The sequence below is a fragment of the Gallinula chloropus genome (assembly GCF_964237585.1).
Source record: "Gallinula chloropus genome assembly, chromosome: 1".
NCBI lineage: Eukaryota > Metazoa > Chordata > Aves > Gruiformes > Rallidae > Gallinula > Gallinula chloropus.
This window is the reverse complement of record NC_140085.1, coordinates 78,557,496-78,572,268: the sequence shown is the minus strand read 5'-3', so window position 1 is coordinate 78,572,268 and position 14,773 is coordinate 78,557,496. Positions and strand designations below refer to the sequence as shown.

General features: G+C 39.7%; 1 protein-coding gene across 1 annotated transcript in view; it reads left to right on the top strand.

Moving 5' to 3' along the window:
* PIK3C2G (phosphatidylinositol-4-phosphate 3-kinase catalytic subunit type 2 gamma) overlaps positions 1-14,773 on the top strand; it is a gene marked incomplete at both ends in the record, with an annotated part of 207,905 nt that overhangs the window by 16,027 nt on the left and 177,105 nt on the right. Inside the window, 2 exons of the mRNA XM_084261632.1 lie at positions 4,990-5,092; positions 11,316-11,386. Of these exons, the coding sequence (XP_084117758.1) occupies positions 4,990-5,092; positions 11,316-11,386 (174 nt within the window). The remainder of the gene's footprint in view (positions 1-4,989; positions 5,093-11,315; positions 11,387-14,773) is intronic.

The window sequence follows — 14,773 nt, the reverse complement described above, 5'->3', positions numbered from 1 at the left end:
GGTGAAATTTTTCCTATGTTTGGGCTATCTTGTAGTGCAAATTGCTTTCCTCGAGATGTTGCTAACAGAGTGATTTAATGTACTTGTGCAGAATTCTTCCCCACAAGAGTATTTGGAAATTTTTCAGGAATGAATTTGAGTAGAAGCTCCTCAAGTTATGAGACAGCAAAGGGAATAAATATTCTGCGGCTCCTGCTGTATTGTAATCCAGAAAAACCTAAAGTGAAGCCAAATCAGTGACATGATGGATTGTTCTCAGACCAGAGTGGTTTAGTGAACCAGACAACTTTGTGAAGATCTGTCAAAAGGTTTCATATGCTGTTATTATATTGGACTGTATTAATGAGCACTTCACCTTGCCTCCTCCAGAAGCACCTGAAAGACTTGATTTCTGGAATCATTTGGCTTTGAATGAGATGGGGAAAAATACTTGTATGCTAATGACCATTACAGGCATCACCACAAGATTTCATCATCCATTATTCTCTTCCTATGGAGATATCCCTGAGCTCACATCCTGTCTGACTCACAAGTAGACTACTGCAGGCTTTCTTTTTCTTCCTATGCTGCTTCTTTCCTTGTGTTTCTCTTATAGCACACATAGGAAGCTATCAGGATTCATCAATGCTGTGTCCCTGTCCCTTCTGTCATTGTGAGGTGTTACCTCCCCAGCTGATTTGCTCCAGCTCCTTTTTTAGATATTCAGCATAAGTGTATCTGAAGGCAGAAGAACCCTGTCTGAAAGGCAGAGACTCCTTAAAAGTAAGAGGGTTAAAACCCGTATTTGTGTCACCAAACTTTACTACTGTTTGTGGACCTCTCTGATTTTCATATGTATCCATAGACCCTCCTTCTCTGGGTTTTCCAGCTGTGGGTGTGCTCTCCACTCCCTTAGAATCCTCCTGTTCATGTTCAGCTTTTATTTCTTGGAGGGCCACCTGATGTTTCTAAAAATTCTTCACTTTATCATCCTGTCATCCAAACCTTCTATGTGTACCTTTAATTCTTGCTCTCACAGTTTCCTGTCTTTCCTTAGATTTAGAATGCATGCCCCTAAAATGATTTTATGATGCCCTTCTTGAAAGATGTTATAATAAAATAAATTAAATTGGAGTTAAGCGGTGTGTGTCAAATAACTCCTAGCTCTCAATGCCAGCAGCAAGCTGAACCCAACACTTCTCATGGGACAGTAATGAATCAATCCTCCATTTAGACTTTTTTTGCTTTTAGAAATGCAGACCACAAACTCAGGGCATCCTGAAATGCCTAATAAGACAAAGTACATGAGTGTATATATGAGTATTGGACATCCTTTTCGTGGGGTTTTATATTTTAATTATTGTTATATTATTTTTTTATTGATCTATCTGCTTGCAAGGAGTTGCAGTAATGCAGACCTATCAAAGGAATGTAGTCCAGGGATATTTATAAACTTTACTTCTAAACATGCTGGTTTATCTTCTTTTTTTAAGATATCAGAGTATTTAAAGGGTCTTTTCATATCTATTTTTAATTCTGTCTCCACTCTGCTATAATGTAACTGGTACAGTTTAGCTTACTGCTTTGCAATTTAGCCAACATAGCTAGCAGCAGTATGGAAAAGAAAAGTCTAAATGCTTATCATTTCTGTTCACACACTTGCCTGTGACCTTATTGATGACATTTTTTTGCCTTACTAATTCTATTCTCTGAGAATTGAGACCTAAATAAAAATTGGTTTTCACTCAAACTGAAGTTTAAGCTATTAATTATACACTGGGCAGAGTTATATTCATGCAGATTGGGATCATAAGAAGCAAGCACCTTTCGGATGACTATGTTCTTTGTAAAAAACAAACTTAATTTTCTCATGTCACTGCAGATTAGGTTTCTCATTCAGAGACGCTGCTCAGCTGAGTCCTTTAAAAAAAAAAGTCTGATTGAACTGTATTAGGATTTGGAGCTTATAGAAGCACATCACAGAACTTTGCTGTGGAGAAGCAAAATCATCTAGTGGTGAGGGAGTCTTAAGAGTCTGAGGGATTTTCCCTTTCTCTGCTTCTGATATACTGTGGGACTACAAGCAAGTCACGTCACTTTGATCATTTCGTTACCATGTCTCTCAAAGCAAAAAGCAGTATTTGTCTTCATGTCTTTTGTCATGGTATTCTCATCAAAGCTGTGTTCTCCTCAAAATAATTCCAGTAAAAAAAAAAGGGGGGGGGGGGGGGGGATAATTGTTGAGTTAATAATGTTGTGGGGTTTTTATTTGTGTTTTCTTACAGAGCTCACAGCACTCTAAACCAGTTACTAATAATCATGCTATCATACAAAGGGAGCTATATTACTTTTATCTTAATGGCACAGGTATAGTAGCAGATCTGCGTAGTGTGTTACAGTCTGGGGTGCAGCTAAGTCTGTCTATGGCAAAACTCCACCTGCGTTTCTTGTAATTCACTTTTCATCTAGAGCACGTTTCCACAGGATTTAATTGAGGCATTAATCCATTTTGTCTAGTCTCTTGCATCACAATACCTGACAAAATGTTTCTCATTGTATTTGTGCAAATAAAGTCCTCTCATGAAGTCAGCTGTTTGGGCGGTGCTTCTGTCTGTGGTGTTTCAGGCAGCATTGCTGTGCCAGTAAAGGACCCGGTGATGCGGAGTATCTATCTATCTGGCACAGCAGAGCTGAGACAAAACGCCAGTGTAAATGGAGTTATAACCACAAAAGTCAACTTCTGTTGGGGTAGCTTGTTTCTTCTGGAAGCATGATGACATGGAATGGTTACACTGGCAAAAAGTGTGGTACACAATTGTAACTACGGAGGAGGAATATAGCTATGACCATTTACCCTAGCAGGACCCTCCTCTCTGTGTAGCTATACCAATTTCTGTCATTTGGCTTGGTGCAATGTTGGCATTTCACCAGAAGTCTGTATGGAGGAGGAATCAGGGAGTAAGTGACCCAGGACTCTCAGATGTGTTTCTTCGTGATTTTCTTGTGACTGCACCTGTCCTAAGGTTGAAGGTAAGGCTGAATGGAAAGAGCAGGAATAAGGATGGGGTAAAAGGTAAAGAAACAGGTGTGAGGTGGTTCTAAAGGATGCAAGGATCATGGGAGACCTCATCATTAGAGTCACCAACCAGGAGTGATTAGATGAAATGAGGAGACAAAGGAGTTTCAAGAAACCTTTGGACAGGTGCAACACAGGTGTGAATGAGCTGAGGAGCAAGAGAAGAGACTCTATGCATCTGTACAGTCCCAAGATCCAGGCTCAGACACTTGGACTTCTGCTTGTAAAGAGATTACAGAAGGGTTGAGGCATAACAGTGGTACACTTCCCACCAGTACAGGTGTTTTTCACTGTGTCAGCGTTAACTGCTGTCACACTTGCCTCTGTACTGTATGCTCTTAAAATCGAGGAATTCTGCAAACATATGGAAGCACTATCAGAGGGCTTTGCTGCAGGTATTTCATGTCAGATGGAAATGGGTTTGTCCTTTGTGACCTTTCATGTATTTGTTAAAAAAAATAAATCCTATATCTACACTTAGACCTTTTGTGACCTTTAACAGAGAGTATGTATTTTACTTAACTGAAGTATAGTGTAGGTGCAGAGCATTTACAAGATATATGGATTCCCTGTAATTGTGCTGAATGGCAATTATATACAGCACATTTATTTAAGTTTAACCATTCACTTGTGCAGGGGAACTCTGCTGCCATGTGACGTATGAGTCTTTCCCCTGACTAATGCTTTCCATGATTTATTCCCAGGGTGAGTGTTTTTTTTGGAAATAAATCCAGACGGTTTTGTTCAGACATTCCATCAGAAGGCCTTAGGTAGAAAGGAACACAGTTTACATCTGAATTCTTGAGTTTTCCGTGGTACTTGACAAAGCAGAAAAGAATCATCTTTCCTTCATGGCCCAGGGAGCTCTGAAACAACTTGCCATGCTATAAATCTGTATAAATATGGAATAGCCCTTTTGGAGCTTGTGTGGCTGGAGGCTTGAGAAAAGCAACGTGAATCTAATTGAACACGCACTAGAATTGTAACTGATGATGTATGTTAACTTGTTTTGGTGATGAATTTGCCTTTTCAAAAATCAGTGTCTTTTTTTCTCTCTCTAAATCCCAGGGGACATTTTAAATGTAAAAAGATGTTTGGCTGAACTCTGAAATAATTTTTGCATTATTTCACCTGATTAGAACAAAAAGTGGAAGGGAAACACTGAAATTATTTCTGTTCCAAGGAATTTTAAGCAAGTGATAAACTAAGGCTGTATTATAGCTTAGAAGTTTCCAAGAGTCATAAGTGGACTAGAAGCTATTCTGAAGAGGCAAGTAAGAATAAAGAGTTCCCCTACTGTGGGGCACACTATCCTTGACCGGCGGAGTAGTTTGTAGGAACCACTCCAGCTGAGTGAGTAGAGCTCTGTATCTGACCTTAGCTGGCATATGGCTTGAGAAGGGAGAAGACTAATTCACAGCTTTTTACCATCTGTATGTGAGCCGCATGGGGTGAGAACTTTGATTTCTTTAAGAAGCAAGGGAAGACCTGTCTAAATGTATGTGGTTTTCAAACTTATGGTTAATACTTGATTTTCAAGTTGGGTATCAAACACTGTAAGTTACTCTACAGTGGTGCATTCAAAGCCAAGATGCTTTGTATAAATTGTGCTAGGTTGGGTTTGAAGAATATGCATAAATAACCTCAAGGTTTGGGAGCACATGCAGTCTGTTTAGAATGTTCTTTTTATCCTTCATTATTGTTCTGCTACAGAAAATGGTCAAAGACAGACCTAAGTAATTGTTTCACCAGAAAATATGCCAGAACAAAACTCTCTCATTTCTCATAAGGGTAGGTGCCAAGTGCAGAATTTATATTGTTCAATCAGTCCACCAGTGCTTTTAGGATGAGAGAGGAATGCAAGAAGGAAGTAGCAAGCAGAGATGACTGGTTGGTTTATTTGTTTGTTTGTTTCTTCCTTCCCCAAACTGCAGCAATTGTACTTTGGGCAGCCATGAAAGTCTTCGCAAGGCAGCCACCTGCATTCAGCTTCGACTGCACAACACTAGTAATTTGAAGCACAGTTTGGCTCGAACGGTATGTCGTCTTTTTTTTCTCCTCGTTCTTTCCACATCCCTGAAGGAATAATATTCCACCAACCCTTTTATGTAGCAACCTGCAGTAATAATCAAAGAGAGATTATTTGTTTTTCTGAACGCGCATATATTATTGCTGAACTCCAGTTGAAACGTACAGGGGAACGTCTTTGCTTTGCTCCTGTATTTATATCTAGTGTGTTACTGTGGAGAGCACGCAAGTGAAAAAGACTAAAGGCTACCATGTTAGAAAAAAACCCAGTTTTGTCAGAATTTGATGATGGCATTTATTTCAGGAAGTCAGAGAAGTCTTATTTTTGATTGGCCTTTCTGTGTTTTGAAATATAACAAGGGCAAAACCACCCGAAGTGCTGCGTAAAATTAATGAAATCTGGTTTCTTGTCATTATCGTTGAAAACCAGGGTGGACTGATAAAAGCCAGAATCACAGTTTGTGTGTTTGTACATTTCTGATGCACACTTGTGTGTGTATACAAGTTTAAACAACCTTGCAGTAGACTACTGAGCTTTAACTGACTTATGCTACTAAATGTGAGCTTTATTCCCAGTCAACCACCTGGAAATACTTCCATCTCAGGGACACCTTACTGTTGCCTTTCAGAAATTATAGGGGGCTTATAAGAAAGGGAGAATTTTTTTTTAGCAGGGCCTGTTGCAGTAGGACGAGGGGTAATGTTTTTAAACTAAACCCGAGTAGATTTAGACTAGCTATAAGGAAGTTTTTTTTGCAGTGAGGATGGTTACACACTGAAACAGGTTGCCATGAAAGGTGGTAGATGTCCCATCCCCAGAAACATTCAAGGTTGGATGGGGCTTTGAGCAGCCTGATCTGTTGAAGGTTGTCCCTTTTCACTGCAGAGGTACTGGATTAGGTGACTTTTAGAGATCCCTTCCAACCCAAACTATTCTATGATTCTATATCTCAAAAGGAGAATGATGAACACATCAGTTACCATTGGAATGAGTTTTGTCTTGGTAAAGTATCTGTGGTACCTTGTTGTCATTTAACTGCTAGATACTGATACTGAGGTAGGGATCACCATGTGATTTCCATTATCTGCATTAAACAAGGATTAGATAGTCCTTTTTGGTTTTAGATCTGTGACATGAACTCCTGTGTTAGTGCTGCCAAAGAAGGGCTTGAGAAGAATGGAGTGATGGTAATTAGATTAAATTATGGATGTATCTAAGTATGTCTAGTGGTGGAAAAATTATTTACCTTTTTTAGCATCTCTGTCTTAAACAGGACAATGTATTATTGACTGTTCTGGGCAGTTGCAGGTTTCCAACGTTCTCTGGCCTGAGAAATCAGTGATACTGATAGAAGTTTGGTATCAATGCATTTTGGCGCTTACATGTGTATAGCGTGTGGTGAAGGTATTTTTTTATATGCATACACCAAAAAGAGGGAACCTCAACCAACTTCCTGACAAAGTCTTCTTTGAACTTCTAAGACAATAAAGCAAATGACCTGTTTTCTATATATATAGGTCTCCAATTACTACAGATCTTCAAAATTATCTGCTTTGGAACCTCATAATGTGTTCAGGAGTCTCTTCTGAAACTTTAAAGCATGTTTGTGTGCTAAGGAAACAAAACACTGTATCAATGCCATCTTGAGACTGCCTTCATAATTCTTGCTTGTCTTACATATCACAGATGAAATTGGGATGTATAGAGATTACTATTTTACTATTATGCTTAATATTCAATGTAAGTGCTTATCAGCAGTGTGCAATTAATTTTATCTTCAAACCGGACAGCTTAGGAGCTTTGGTCAATAGCTAAATATTCACAGTTCTGTGAATTCAGATGAAAACCATACATTTCTTTAAGGTGAATACTTGCTTCCTTTCTTTTTATGGGAAGCTGGCATTCTGTTATGAAGTACTCAGAAAAAGGAAATTGTCTTGAACTGAGCAGTTATAAGCAAGAAATTTGGCCTGGGGCTTTACATGAAATCACAGGGGTTTTGAGCTAGTGGGTGACCTTTAATTTGATTTTGTTTTCTTGAGACATGAGATTTATCAGCCTTAACACTCTGGAACAAAAAGTATTTTAAGACCCAAATTTCCAATATGCCAGGTTTGTACTAAACTTCCAAATAAAGCTTATACAGAGAACACAAGGTTGTCTTTGTAATAGCAAAACATATTGAAGCTCATTTGAGACACTGATAGTTACATTTTTCCAGAGTTGCCCCCATTTTCTGATTACCTGGGCAAAGCATGAATCTTTGCAATGGAGAGACAGCAAAGAACACTTAAGGGTTTTTAACAAGAGCCTTACTTGTTTCTAGAAAAGGTATTTTTGGGCTAAAGCAGCCAGCAGATGATCTTTCCTGAAAGTTCAAAAGCATTGTTATTTACATGTATGCCACTGTTAATGGTGTAAATATATTTTTTTATCAGTTGGTGGTCCATCATGATAAGAAGGTTGGTTTTTTTCCCCGCATTATCCAAATGTTTGTGGCTTTTTGGAGGGATCGTGTAGTAGGAAAATAGAAGGAAGCTTTTTCTTGAGTTTAAGCATCCCTTGAAATTGTACTTCTGTAAAATGCCTCACGTTCTATTAATATGCTCAAAGTCTCTTTCAACCCTGTTGCAGTTTGACAGGTCTAAATGAGGTTTAATATACTGCAGTACTCTGTGAAGTCCAGGAGCAGAGACAGAGATCAGCATTTCACATTTTGGAGAGAGCTACATTTAGCAGGTACAATGATTACAAACAAACAAAAAATTGCCTTCCAGACAGGTAACTAACAAGCTTGGCAGACAAATTAGTGGCGTTCTGACCATTAGAAAACATTCATTAGTTTCAAAGAATTTATGGAACTGTAATTAATAACCTACAATAGGGTTTAACAAGAAAGGGTGACGTTTTCAGGTATCTTCAAGTGAACTATCAATCACCCCTTTTCCATACCTGACACGGCTCTGAAAGCCTCAGGCCACGAAGTTACTTCAGGTTACTAATAATAGCAAAGATGATGAGCAGCTCATGAGCTGGAACAAGTTGTAGACCCAGAGTTTTCCTCCAGCTCCAGGGCGTGCTTGTGGCGGAGCACTCGTATCAGAAAGGATCAGTTCTGCTCCCAGGCAGGAGCCACCAGCAAGTCTGTCAGGGACAGATGAAAACTAATGGAAGAGACGCAGGTTGTGGCGCATTGAAAGCTGCAGCATTTCATTTCACTCCTGACCCAGATCTGTAGGTCTCTGGGTATGCAGAAACCCTCTCCAGCCACACTGAGTTCAAGGCTCTGAGGTAGTCTACACTGAGCTCAGTCAAGATTATTATTGCTGTTCCCTGAAACTTGCAGCTTTGGTTGTAAAATGTATTTGAAATTCACTGACTTAGAGGCAGTTTGTGGAAAATAAGATTCTCTCCCTCAGAATTCATATAAAAAGTTGTGAAAATAGTCTTTTTTTTTAAAGTGCACAGACTTTGAGACTCTTAAAATTCTTCATCTGCCTCAGTACATGTAGCTGTACATATGCAGCTACTGTTCAATTTTGTGAGTTAATCTGCGCTCACTCATGGGGAGAATCTGACCTGTAATGCATAGGATCCTTCCAAATTTTGGATTTTTGAATAAATTTTTTTTTCAGAAACTTCCACTAGCATTGTAGTTTAACTAATGAATATGTTTCTGTGACACATCTTGACAGCCCTTCTATATAATACTCACCCAGATGTATTCCAGTGCTAAATAATTTGCATACACCCACATATTGCCCTAATCCATCGGATTACCTTGAACTTCCCCCCCCACCGCCCCCAGTCCTCTAGTCCTGCCTGTGTCTGAGATCATGGAGGAAGTTTGTCATTTATGTTGTTCTGTAGCTCAAGCCTTGTCCCTGCCATTGCTCAGTTCAGATGTGCTCTCCAGTGGTGCCAGTGCAACAGCTAAGCTTGCAGCAACGTTATAAAAATGCAGGGTGGATTTTGCAGTAGTCGTGCAATACTCATCTGTAAAGTAATGTGACTTTAATAATTAAAAATTAAAAAAAGAAAAGAAGGCTAGGTAGTCATGATGGACGTGATTGACCATTGCTCTGTCCAGAAGCAATAAATTCAAATAATAATATTATTGCAAGCAACTGTGGAGTGCTTGGTGTATTTCCTTCCTGGAATGTTTGCTTCTGATTACAGTACCACTACAAAATTTACCAGTCCTCTAGCATGCACTGAAGCAGCATGATAGCTGTCAGATGCTCCAAGCCTTGGATATGGTGAGGGCAGAAGACATGAGCCGTGAGCAGTTATTAGGTCAGAGCCGTATGTAGCACAGTTAATGCTGAGCTTGGGAAATTGGCATCCATAAGCTATTTTTGTGTGTCTTGTAATCATTTTTGTAGGAGGAACTCAGTGTGGTTAATAGACAAACTATTGAATTACCTAAGAAAAGACCATTTACTCTCAAATGCATCCCCTACCCCCAAAATGACTTACCCAGGCTTCTCCTCTATAATAACACTGAACACTCTCATGTCAATACCCTGAGATAAGCAACACAGGTGTTTGCATGAGATCAAACACCCCAATAAAGCGAGGCTTAGTGCTTAGGTCTGTCATATACGTACAAGGCTTAGTGCATGAGAATTGTTTTTCTTTATCCCCTTCCATTTCATTCATTCAATTCATGTTTTACTTACTGCTACTATGTGATAAAAGAGATAGTAGCGCTCCAGATGGGAATTCTTTACGGAACATCTGTAATGTATCTAGCTCAGCAAGATTCTGCTCCTTAAATAGTGCTCTTGCTAAATCTCTATATAGCAATCTAAAGCAGAATTAGTGTGAATTAATTCACACGTTGATTAACATATTTAAACTGAATACAACCATGGCAGAGAGACAAGTTGCTCAGGAATATTAGCTTTAGACCACTACTACATTTTTAGGAAAAAAATGCTAGTGTACTCACCTTGTTCTGAACACTTTTTTGATATCTGAATTCACTAACATTCAAAATATTAATAGAAGCTTTTTTTTAGATAAGCAAGTAAAAGACTTGTTATTTGGACTTTCTAAAGAAAAAAAATGTCTTTCAGATTCTGTTTGAGGGGGGAAAAATTGTGATTCATCTTTTAATCACTGTAGGATTATGCCATTCTCATTTTTCAAAACTTTGTTTATTATATGAAAGTTATAACAGTAAAAGATGAAGATTTTTTTCTTACTGAAATGTTTTGCTTAAGGTTTGTTTTCTCTTTGCAAGCTTGATGTTTCCATCAGTTTAGTGCAGCCTAAGATGGAGTCCCCTTTCAGATTCTTCTGTATCATTGGCCAGATAGAATTTCTGTCCTCTGCTTCACTTTTGAGCAAACAAATATTTTAGATAAGCGGGCTGTAGCCTGGATGTCTAAGCTGTGGTATCCCAGCCATCTTTTGTGTTTCTAGAGATACCAAGAAAAATGTCTGGCAGCTGTCGTATCCACTATGGAAACAGAAGTTCATCATCACTGCCTACCTGCAGATACTCAAACCTACTCCACAACCTTTCAGGGCAACCTCTTCCTGTGTTTGACTACCCTCACGATGTATTTTTTTCTTATGCTAAGGTGGAATTTCATGTGTTTTAATATGTGCCCCTTGCCTCTTGTCCTGTCAGTGAGCACCACTGTAAAAAGTCTCTCTCCCTTGCCTTCGTTATTTCCTATGTGATATTTGTACACATTGATAAGATTCACCCCCAGGTTTCCCTTCTCCAGGCTGAACAGTCCCAGTTCAACCTCTCTTTGTGCAAAAAACGTTTTAGGACCTCGATCATCTCTGTGACTCTTCACTGAAAGCAGTCCCGTCAGAGGGGCTGCAAAGATGGTACAAATGGTCTCCATTCTGTTGTCTCAGAAAAGGAGGCAGCAAAGAGGTTATGGATGCAAACTGCTATATATTGCCTTTGCGAAAGGGTACCTTCTGCTGTCTGTAACAAGAAAGCAGAGGCAGGGTTTACTGAGGCATGGCTATAGTCTTCATCTTTATGTAGCTCGAAGGCACTACTGTGGGAATCTGGTTGACTTCCTATATAGTAAAATGCCCTGTAACATGAGAGAGTCACCGAACAAAATTTCAGACTGAAACATTCTGAAATGCCCTGAGAATCCCTAAAAGAACGTACTGGCTTTGGAAAATATGAAGCAACTCTAACATACATTTTTCTTATTCGAGTACTGTATGTCATAGTATGCTTCTCTTCTGCAGCATGAAGATGATCAAAGACTGTTCAGTGTGAATCAGCTGTTAGAAGACACCTGTGCCTGGAGACTGACGCGGTAAGAAGGCTGCTATTTAACAGTACTGATGTTTGTAATTGCTTGTATTTGTAGTGATCCTTCCTCCTGACCCCAAAGGACAATTCCAAGGCCTACTGGGGACAAGAACATGATACCAAAGAGAAAGAAACATGGTTCAGTGCTTTAGACTCTTATTGTTAGACTTGATTGATTGCCTAACAAAAATCAATGATCATTTATAGGTCTGTGTCCCTTTTCCCCATTGTCTCCCTTTCATGTCACTGAAGGTTTCATTAGAGCTTTCTTGTTTCCCAAGGATTCCCAGTATTGAAAGAGTCATAATTTTCATGTGTGCATTGCTCTTAGAGAGTTTTTAAAGACTAAATACTGTAAAAATAATAGATTTGCTCTTCATTATATCTGTGTTTTCACAGTTGAGTGATGTTTTATTTTATTTTTTAGTGGAGGCTGGCTATGACAAGTTTTTAACTTGGAAGTCAAAGTGCCTCTGACTCTAAAGCTAACCCACCATGGACAAGCACTAGATGAGAGAAATTCCTCATTCAACTTTCATTATGTCTTGTTTCATGCACTTAGATAAAGAAGCCGTTAAGACTTTTTGTAATGTTTTTCATCAATGTGTTATGAAGTACTTGGCCAAGAATGGTAAATGCCACACCTGTCATTTAGCAGATGGAGGAAAACAGAGAGGTAGTGACTTGTTCAAGGTGAATATCTGATGCTTACTGAGGACCCATCTGGTTTCCTAGAAGCATGTCCCAAATTTCTGTTCTGCTGCTTATGATAAAGAGATCAAACCAATCATACAGTCTGTACATAAACTACTTACTGACTGTTTTATTTTTTATAATGTCATGTGTGGCCTTTTTCATTGCATAGAGAGTCTTTAGAGTCGATGTGTGATAAAAGATGTTGAGCTGCAAATCAACTATGGCCTGCAACATTTTTCTGATATTGTAGGGCAATGAATAACTAGTAGCATAGGCAGTAAGTAGTTTCTTCAACCACAAGTTCAGTAAATATTGAAAAAGTAAAAACTTGAACTGTGTTTGATCACCATTTCCTGCTTTTCGCATGAATTGTAATGGGTAGGAGAAAACATTTTCCAGCAGTGATGACCCAGAAATGTCTGTGGTCAGGCCCTGTGCTCTCAATTGCATTTCTAACTTGTCTGAGGAAAAAAAAGGGGTGATAGTGATGTGAGAAAAGTCCATAATGTGCACAAGAGCTGCCTGTGATGATTTGCAGAATGATTTACAGTGCTGAGTGGAGTGTGTGATAAAGTGGCAGATGAAATTTTGAGAAGATAAATGTAGATGGGAGGAAACATCTTAAATTCGCATATGAAATCATAGGCTCTGAGTTGACTTTTACCACCAGGAGTGAGTTCTTGGAATTATAATAAATAGTTCTGAATGTCAGCTTGGTGCACAGCAGCTTCAAAAAAACCAAGAAAACAAATGTTGGGAGTTATTATGAAAGAAATGAAAAACAAAACAAAACATATTATGCCACAGTATCGGTGTAGGGTGTTCATTTATCTTGAATACATCTGGCAGTTCTGCTTCTCCCATCTCATATATGATGTAATAGAACTTGAAAAAGGGAAGAGAAGGGCAGAAATGATGCTTGGAGGAATGAAATGCCGTCCACATGAGAAACAAGTAAGTAACAGTATTCTTCATCCTGATGAAGTGATAGTAGAAGATACGTGTTTTATAGATGACAAGTCTATAAAGCTGAGGACCATAGAGAATGTCTGCAGAAAAATATCATTTACTGTACCTTCCACTACAGGATAAAGGGAGCGTGAAGTGAAAGTAGCAGATTCAGACAAGAATAGGTATTTCTTTGTATAAGACTTTAGCAATGTCTGGACACAGACTGGCTTACCTGAACTGTGTCCAGATAATTTCTGAATATCTCCAAGGTGGGAGATCTACATCCTTTCCGGGCAACTTGTGCCAGTGCTCAGACACCCTGTGTACCTCCTGTGTTTCAGTTTGTTTCCATTGTCTCTTGTCTTGCCACCTGGCATCACTGAAGACAGCTTGGATCTGTCATCTTTGCACACTTCCTTCAGGTGTTTATATATATCAAGATGATGCCCCCTGAGCTTTCTGTTCACTAAGCAAAACAGTTCCAGCTCTCAGTCTTGCCCTAAAGGACAGATGTTCCCATCCTTGCATCATCTTAGTGACCCTTTATCAGACACTCTGCAGGACTTCCATGTCCCTCTGGTACTGAGGAGCCTGGAACTGGACACTACTCCAGGTGTGGCCTTGCCAGTTCGGAGTAAAAGGTGAAGGATCACCTCCCTCAGCCTGCTGGTAATGATTTTCCTAATACAGCTCAGGATACCTTTAGCCACCCTTAGTCTTTTTTGCTGCCAGGGTGCACTGCTGGTTCATGTTCAGCTTCCTGTCCATGAGGACAGGCAGGTCCTTTTCTGCAAAGCTACTTTCCAGACAGTCAGCCCCTTGCATGTCCTGGTGCACGGAGTTAATCCTTCTCAGGTGCAGGACTTTGCATTTCCTTTTGCTGAGACCCATGAAGTCCCTGTTAGCCCATTCCTCCAGCCTGTCAAGGTCCCTCTGGATGGCAGTATGACCCTTTGGTGTAGCAGCCACTCTTCCCAGTTTTGTGTAATCAGCAAACTTGCAGAGGGTACACTCTTCCCAATCATCCAGATTATTAAGGAAGATATTAAAATGTAGTGGACTGAGGACTGACTGCTGCGGTACACTGCGAGTTGCCAGCCTCCAACTAGACTTCGTGCCATCCAACACCACCTTCTGGGCCTTGCCATTCAGCCAGTTTTCAATCCATCTCACTGCTCATTCAGCCTGTAGTTTATTAGCTTCTCTATGAGGTTGTTGTGGGCAGCAATGTCAGAAACCTAGGATTTCATTATGGAACTTATCAAGTTGGTCAAGCACAACTTTCCCTTGGTGAATTCATTCTACTACTCTCACCTTCTTGTAGTTCATGTGCCCGGAAATGGTCCTCAGGATTGGTGCTCCATCACCATCCTAGGTTCAAGGTGAGGCTGATGAGCCTGTAGTTCTCTGGGTCTTCCTTCTTGCCCTTTATGAAGATAGGAGTTACATTTGCTTTCCTCCAATCTTAAGGCACCTCTTCCAGTTGTCATTTTTATTCAAAAATTCCAAGAGTGGCCTCACAACAACATCAGCCAGCTCTCTCAGAATTCGTGGTGTATCCCACCAGGGCCCATAGGTTTATATATGTTCAGTTGAACTATTCTCTAACCTAATTCTTATCAACTTCCTACTTCATTCCAAGGACAGCTCCTTGGAGGTCCTGTCCATGAGACAGCACCACCTTAGATTGCTTGCACATATGCAGCCTTCCCATGTTGTGGGGAAGGTTTGCTTCAGGATGTGT